General features: G+C 60.2%; 2 protein-coding genes across 3 annotated transcripts in view; both read right to left on the bottom strand.

Moving 5' to 3' along the window:
• The window catches only part of P3H3 (prolyl 3-hydroxylase 3), a 10,785-nt gene extending 10,228 nt beyond the window's left edge, over positions 1–557 (bottom strand). Inside the window, 2 exon segments of the mRNA XM_002922261.4 lie at position 1; positions 3–557. The exon segment at position 1 is cut by the window's left edge and continues 234 nt beyond it. Of these exon segments, the coding sequence (XP_002922307.3) occupies position 1; positions 3–244 (243 nt within the window). The 5' untranslated portion in view covers positions 245–557.
• An 806-nt stretch (positions 558–1,363) lies between these two features.
• Positions 1,364–7,653, bottom strand: GPR162 (G protein-coupled receptor 162). 2 transcript variants are annotated; one of them, XM_034645925.1, is made up of 4 exons: positions 5,134–7,653; positions 3,186–3,375; positions 2,419–2,576; positions 1,364–2,133 (listed from the first exon to the last, which is right to left on the bottom strand). In XM_034645925.1, the coding sequence occupies exons 1-4, from the start codon at positions 6,001–6,003 to the stop codon at positions 1,582–1,584; spliced, it is 1,770 nt and encodes a 589-aa protein (XP_034501816.1). In that variant the 5' UTR covers positions 6,004–7,653; the 3' UTR covers positions 1,364–1,581. The 2 variants fall into 2 exon arrangements, with proteins under 2 accessions (XP_034501816.1, XP_002922279.2); XM_002922233.4 differs by lacking the exon at positions 5,134–7,653 and adding an exon at positions 4,077–5,052.
• Between the last annotated feature and the right edge of the window lie 289 nt (positions 7,654–7,942).

Genomic DNA, 7,942 nt, shown 5'->3' with positions numbered 1-7,942 from the left:
CACAGCGCGCCCCGCAGTCCTGCCGCGCGCGGCCCAGCGCCGCCTGGCTCCGCAGCGCCTCCCGCAGCAGCGCCACGGCCGGCGCCCAAGCCCCGGCCGCGTAGGCGCGCAGCCCGTCGGCGTAGAGCAAGTCAGGGGCCTGGGGGGGCGCCCCCGGGGACAGCGGGGCCAGGCCGGGGGGCTCGGGAGACCCCGGTGGGGGCAGCAGCAGCAGTAGCAGCAGCAACCGGAGGAGCCGGAACATGGTGCCGGGGGCGCGGGCCGGCTGCCGAAGCTGAATGCGGGAGGCGAGAGGGGGAGAGAGGGAAGGGGGAAGGGAGAGGGAGGGGAAAGGAAGGAGAGATGGAGAGGAGGGAGGAGAGGAAGAGAGAAGGAATGATTGGGGCCAGGGAGAGCTGATGCGGCCCAGACTCAACCCTGGGAGAGGCCGATAGGAGAGCCAGAGAAGTCGGGAAGCCTGGCAGAAAGTGGAGAAAGCAGTCTTTAAGGAGAGGGGTAGCGTGGGACGAGGAGCAGGCCCTGAAGAGCAGATGGCAAAGGGCTGGGACTGGAGCGGGACTGATGCTTTGGAAAACAGCGCGGGGAGCCTCTTAGGACCCTTGACTCCAACCCCTGAGGCCCATGGGGTCAGAGTAACTACTGCAGCTGTGTTCCCCTCCGCTCGGTGCTTCCCCCACTGCCACCCCCACTCTTGGGTCCAGGACAAGGAGAGCGGATGCCTCCCACACAACTACGCACACCCACTTTTGGAAAAAGAGCCTTAGAATGCGGCATGGGAGGGGCGCCTGGGTGGCACAGCGGTTAAGCATCTGCCTTCGCTCAGGGCGTGATCCCAGCGTTGTGGGATCGAGCCCCACATCAGGCTCCTCCACTATGAGCCTGCTGCTTCCTCTCCCATTCCCCCTGCTTGTGTTCCCTCTCTCGCTGGCTGTCTCTATCTCTGTCAAATAAATAAATAAAATCTTAAAAAAAAAAAAAAAGAAAAAAAGAATGCGGCCTGTAACACCAACTCCAGCCCAAATCCTTTCCTGCCCAGAAAGTGAGGCATGGGTGGATTTGGGGGAAGGAGGAAAGATGGGGGATGGCACATGGAATCACACTCTGAAACCACTTCCACAAATCTGGACAGAGATCCTTTACACCCCAAAGCAGCAAACTGGAGTGTCACCCCAGGCCCAGGCCCAGCACAAGGTGCTCTTATAAGCCTGTCCCTCTGTATGTCTTCATGTTTGAGTTTGTCTTTCTCCAGGTGTATTTCCGTGCCTCCGGTCACTGTCCCTGCTCTATTTTGTCCTCTATGAGCCATTCCACCCCTGAGACTCCCACCATACCCTCTGCCACCCTAGCACACAGGACACCGAGGTTTCCATGGTAACACTTCAGGCTTTAATACATTTTGCTAAGGATGATGGAAGGTGAGGAGGACATCTGGTCATTGAGATGGGAGACAGCAGGGGGCTCCAGGCCCCAGATCCAGTGCCCATCTCTGTGGAGTCTGGAGGCAGCTGCCCTAGGCTCAGGGCCAGAACTGGTGTTACTCACTCAGGGCCCCTCCTCTGAGTCCCTCAGGCCCACTTGGGCTCACAGGGTCAGCTGGGGGAAAATGGGGTTACCTGGGCCCCACGATCCTCCCCAAGGTCTTGCACTTCCCTCACCTCCTGTCAGGGAGCAGCGTCTCCCTGCACTTAACCCCAAAGGAAGTCCAACGGCTCTGCTGTCAGGGGACCCAAGGGAGAGCCTGCGGGGTGAGATGCCCAGGGGCCTGGGCCGGCGAGGAGAGGGCCCTGGCGAAGCAGTCGGAGAAGGCAGAGGTGTCTCATCGATAAAGGTGGTGATCTCTTCCCGGAAGAAGCCAGGACCCCGTGGGGGTCCCCCACCTGACCCCAACATCCCACCCTCCAGGAATTGGCGAAGGCTGGCCAGCCCCCCCCCTTCAGCTTCCTCCTCACCCTCCTCATCCTCCAGCCTTTGTCTACTTCCCAGGTACTCAGGAGGACCCCCCAGGGCTCGGCTCTGGGCCGGGAGGACCCGGATGTCATCAGAGGATGACCACTTATGCAGGATGGAGCCTGGTGCCCGAGGAGTAGAGAAGATGTTGGTCTCGTCGTGGGACAGACGGCGGGACAGAGGGACCTGGGGAGAGGAAAAGGTAGACCCAGAGGTGCTATAGGGACAAAGGGGAGCAGAGGCAGGAACCGAAGTGGGGACTTGGCAAGATAGCTCCACCCCCTGAAACTTTTGCAGAACATCCTCTGATGGGCAGACCTGGTTCTGAGAGGTCTGAAGGGGAGCCTCTCTTGCCACACCTTTCTTTCACCTACCCCTTAGGTGCCCTGCAGGCCAGGGCTAGGGAGTGGGGAATCGGGATGGTCAGCAGAGACTGGAGACAAGTAGGAGGTGCACTGCCTAGTCCCATACCTGTAGGTAGTGGACCCTCTCAAGAGGGGGAAAGAGCATGTGCCTTCCAGGCAGCAGCTTCACCTGGGAGGGGTCCCTGCCCCCTGGTCCTGTGGCACCGTTAGCATCAAAGCGCACTTTGCACACTCGGCCATCCGCATGGTCATCACAGCCCGCATCTAGGAGAGAAGAGGGGCAGGGTGGTTACACACAGGGAATGCCCACCTCCCTCCCTGCCCCCCCCTTAAAACCTCCTACCCCTTTATAAGGTCCCGGGAGAATCCTGTTCCCACTCTAGGCTTAAGCTCCAAGAGGAAAAGCAAGAGTGTCTAACGTCTGTTGCATTCATTGCTAAGTCCCTAGTGCTTCACACATATGGACATATTTATTGAAACAGTTCCAACCCCACCCCCAAGAACTGTCCCTGCAGCTGGGGGTCTCTCTCAGGGAGCTTAGCCTCCCCATAGTTCCACAGCCTTCCTTTATGGTTATGTTAGACCTCTGGACTGTTTCTCAGGCTCTCGGCCTGGAGAGTGGAGGCAGAGCTGGGTAGTGTGGGCTTCCAGAGGGAAGCCGCCGCCGGGTGGAGGGTGCCCTCGGTGCAGAAGGAAGCAGTGGGTGTACATCGGGGGGCGTGATTAGGGGAAGGGGAGTCTGGAGTCGGCCCGGGGCGGCGCAGGTTCCGTCCAGCAGGGGGCTCTCCAGGGCAGCCCGTCCCCCTATAGGGAAGGGCGGGTAGAAAAGGGAGCCGAAGCCCGGGAAAGCCAAAGCCCAGTCCCTCCTCTGACCGTCGTCGCCATCCTCCTCGGACATGATGGCCACGCACTGCTCCCACACCGTGCGCACGTCGGCACGGTAGCGCTCGCAGGACCAGATGAAGGAGGGCAGCAGCAGCGTCTGCGCCATGGAGCACCACAGCACGGCCAGCACCATCCACGGCGGAGCCGAGTCCGACTTAAGCGAGAAGAAGCTCACCACCTAGCGGGAGGATGGGGAATGGCGCGCGGTCACGACCCAGAGCTCGGAGCTCGCACTTGACCCCAGATCCAATATTCTAGTGCGGTGGGTGGGCAAGATGGAAGGCATGGCCCAGTTCACAGAGGAGCATGACAGAGGCAAACTCGGAGGTGGAGATGGCATAAACAGAGGGGAAGGGACCGATTCACAGGAAGGTGGGGGCAAGTACTGGAGACAAAGCCCTGAGGTCCAGAGGGACGGAAGCAGACGTGGTACAGAAAACTTGAACACAGACAGAAATTCAGGAATCGGGACTAGATGGAGATGCAAAAAGCTGGGGTGGTGGGGTGCGCTCTCTGGGGTTTCCACCGGAGTGCTCAGAGACCCTGTGGTATATCCCGAGAGTGTTAGGGAATGGAGACTGGAGCCGGGCTGCTGGGGGGTAGGTCTGGGGGCTGAAGCGTGGCCGCAGGATAGATGGTGGAGCTGGAGCATGGGTGGTGGAGTTGAGTAGTAGAAACTGGAAAACAGACGAGGCTGGGGGTAATGGGAACGGGGAGATGGATGACGGAGGTGGGGGGCTCACAGATGTAGGGGGGGTGGGCAGAAGGTGGACAGGAAGGTGGATGGCAGAGCTGCCCTATGGCTGACGGACTTGGAGGTCAGGTGATTGTGCTGGGGCCTGGACAGTGGGGAGAGCAGGTGCGGGACCCCAGTCTCACCAAGATGGGCACCCCTGTGAGTGAGTCATAGAGAAAGACGATGGCGCTGACCAAGTTGGTGACCTGCAGGGATGTCTTGGCCGACTCAGAGCCGTCCAGCGAGGACCGCCGCTTCCCTCTGGCATCCTCCACCACAATGGCTGGCACCTCAAAGGCTGGCCGAGTACCCAACCCCCCTGGCCCACCCCCCTTGGCCCCCAACCCCCNCCGGGGCCGGGCCCACAACGTCTGGTAGAAGGTGATGGCCACACAGACCAGCCCCATGACAATGCCCCCAAGTAGCAAGAGGCTGAAGCAGACGCCAAAGCCCAGGCCAATCTTGGAGACTATGAACTGGCAGCCTCGGGCGTAGTAGCGCTCGCCATTGTTGTGCCAGCCAATGGAGGGCAGCGTGGAGAGGATGAAGCTGACCATCCAGATGCCCATGACCGCGTGCAGCGCCTGCTTCTTGGCGTTGCTGAGGCGGTAGTTGACGGGCCAACGCACCATCCACATGCGATGGTAGGAGAGTGAGGCGACGGTGAAGCAGGTGGCCAGGGCCAGAGTGTAGTAGGTGGACACAAACACCTTGCAGATGCTCTCGTTCCAGTCATAGTCGGAGGAAGCCTGGCGCCGGAGCTGCACCACGGCGAAGGTAGTGAGGGGCACGGCCGCCATGAGTATGTGAGTGCCCGCCAGGAAGCAGAGCAGCAACTCCAGCGGCTTGTGCTTTTGCTGCTTGGCCGAGATGCTGAGGATGATCCAGGCATTGGCCAGCAGCGCCAGCAGCCCACAGGCCAGCCAGGACAATGCGTTCGAGCGCAGGGAGGCCTCCTCTGCCCCTGCCCCTCCCCGAGCCATCCTATCCTCGGCCCCCCCCACCCCCTTGAACTCCTGGGGGTGGGGGCTAGGTCTCACCCAGGAGCCCCACTCACACACACACCCATGATGTGTACAATCCCTGCCCTATAGTGAAGCAGGCCGCCCCTAGGCCTACCCTACTGCTCAGCATTGCATGANAGGTGATTGTGCTGGGGCCTGGACAGTGGGGAGAGCAGGTGCGGGACCCCAGTCTCACCAAGATGGGCACCCCTGTGAGTGAGTCATAGAGAAAGACGATGGCGCTGACCAAGTTGGTGACCTGCAGGGATGTCTTGGCCGACTCAGAGCCGTCCAGCGAGGACCGCCGCTTCCCTCTGGCATCCTCCACCACAATGGCTGGCACCTCAAAGGCTGGCCGAGTACCCAACCCCCCTGGCCCACCCCCCTTGGNGGCCCCAACCCCCACCCCGGCTCTCCGGGCCAGCCGAGCCCTCCGGGGCCGGGCCCACAACGTCTGGTAGAAGGTGATGGCCACACAGACCAGCCCCATGACAATGCCCCCAAGTAGCAAGAGGCTGAAGCAGACGCCAAAGCCCAGGCCAATCTTGGAGACTATGAACTGGCAGCCTCGGGCGTAGTAGCGCTCGCCATTGTTGTGCCAGCCAATGGAGGGCAGCGTGGAGAGGATGAAGCTGACCATCCAGATGCCCATGACCGCGTGCAGCGCCTGCTTCTTGGCGTTGCTGAGGCGGTAGTTGACGGGCCAACGCACCATCCACATGCGATGGTAGGAGAGTGAGGCGACGGTGAAGCAGGTGGCCAGGGCCAGAGTGTAGTAGGTGGACACAAACACCTTGCAGATGCTCTCGTTCCAGTCATAGTCAGAGGAAGCCTGGCGCCGGAGCTGCACCACGGCGAAGGTAGTGAGGGGCACGGCCGCCATGAGTATGTGAGTGCCCGCCAGGAAGCAGAGCAGCAACTCCAGCGGCTTGTGCTTTTGCTGCTTGGCCGAGATGCTGAGGATGATCCAGGCATTGGCCAGCAGCGCCAGCAGCCCACAGGCCAGCCAGGACAATGCGTTCGAGCGCAGGGAGGCCTCCTCTGCCCCTGCCCCTCCCCGAGCCATCCTATCCTCGGCCCCCCCCACCCCCTTGAACTCCTGGGGGTGGGGGCTAGGTCTCACCCAGGAGCCCCACTCACACACACACCCATGATGTGTACAATCCCTGCCCTATAGTGAAGCAGGCCGCCCCTAGGCCTACCCTACTGCTCAGCATTGCATGACTGACCCAGCTAAGGTCCGGTGTGGAGGGCAGGGGAGGAGACTGAGGGTCAGAGGAGGTGGCCCTCAGCCTCCATATTGGGCCTTTCCCGAAGTATCCCTGTGGTTGAGGGGGGAGGCAAGCTGCCTGCTTTCCCAACTATGAGGCTGGCTGAGGAGCTCTGGTCCCCATGCCGGGACGTCTGGGTCTCGTCTTCCTCTGGCTCTTGACCAGTCTGGGATCTTCTGGGTGCCCCAAGGGGTGTGGGGGGTAAGGCTCAGCCACCTGGACAAACTGCAAGGGAGAGATGACATGAGGTGGGGGAGGGCAAAGGTGGGGTCTAGGCTGGTCTCCAGCTGACTTCTCATGCCCCCCTTCTCTTGAAACTGTAGAAATAACTGATTACTAAGGGTCATGGGGTCATTCAGAACATCTCCTGCCTTAAATCGGATGGCCAGTCACATAGCCCACACAGGTAAGTGCCCTGCTTTCCAGACCGTCAGGAAAGAAGGTATTCTGACCTCTTGTCTCCTATCCCTTTCAGTCTTTTTTCCTCCCTCTGGCATTCCGAGGTCCCTTCTTCTTATATCCCCTGCTCAGTACTGTTCAGTCCCTATCTTCACATCCCCAAATCTCTCTTCAGAGCTACTGCTGGCAGGTGCATGACTTGTTTCTCTTTTGAGGGTTCACGGTAAACTGGGATATGTATGCTATTCCAACTCCTTCCCAGTGTTCCAGCTCCTGGGCCCAGGGGTCTTGATGCTCTGCCCCATTTCCCCAAGCCTGTGTGATCCCCCTCTAGCTCACCAGGGATCTGGGAAGATGGGAGAAAGGAGGCTGGGACCAAGGGGAGGGGGGACTAGGGAACCCGAAGGCGGGGAAACCGCTGACATCAGAAGCATCCAGAAATGGAAAGATGGGGAACTAGGGGGAAGGAGGAGAGTTTGAGCAGAAGAGAAAGAAAGAGGGGGCAAAGTGATAGTATCTGAAAATAGAAGGAAACCCCCAGAGACCCCTGGAAAGGAGGCTTGGGAGGGAAGAGGGGTTGTGTGGAAGGAGGAAGCAGGAAACAGGGAGGCTGAGAAGAAAAGCCGGATGTTCAATAAGGTGCTGATTCCCACTGGTAGACCTCCATTCTTTCCTCCCCTGCCCCAGCCTCAGTTTCCCTCTGATGGGAAGGAGGATAGTCCAGAATTTTGAGAAGCTGAGCTTCAGTGAGCCCTGGGGATGGGGCTAAGAGGAAATCAGGTGAAACCCTGAACAGAGTAGAGGCAAGAAGGATGAGCTAAGGGTTTTTGGGGGGGTGGGGGGGAAAGGGGTGAAAATGGGGCAGAGCAGAATGAGGCTCTACTTCCTATGGAAGAACCTCAGATCCTTGCCCTCCCCGAGAGGTCCTAGTCCGCCCCCCACCTTTGTTCCCTCCGGAGCCCAGTACACCCTAGTTGCCATGGCAATGGCCAGCCAGAGGGAGGTGGAAGGAATTGGTCAGAAGCGCCCCCCCACTACTCTCCCCTACAGCCTTGCACCCCTTCCCACCTACCCCCACCCAGGCCCAGCGGGTGGGCTGTGGAAGAAAGAGATGGGGAGTCAGAAAGGGAGAGAGGCAGGAAGGCTGTGAAGGACAGAGAGGAGGTGAAGGACAGAGAAAGATCAGAGGAAGGTGGGAGGGGGGATCTGGGGGGACTCCACCGGGGCCAGGGGTCCCTCGCCCTTCGGGGTGAAGGGGTAAGGTCAGGCGGCTCCCCCCTCCTGCCACCCACCGTGTTCTCCGGGGCAGTGACAGCAGGTGGCTGGGGAGGAGCG

This window comes from Ailuropoda melanoleuca, chromosome 16, assembly GCF_002007445.2.
Source record: "Ailuropoda melanoleuca isolate Jingjing chromosome 16, ASM200744v2, whole genome shotgun sequence".
In the NCBI taxonomy this organism is placed as follows: domain Eukaryota; kingdom Metazoa; phylum Chordata; class Mammalia; order Carnivora; family Ursidae; genus Ailuropoda; species Ailuropoda melanoleuca.
The sequence above is the reverse complement of the archived record's forward strand: the minus strand, read 5'-3'. Positions and strand labels throughout refer to the sequence as shown.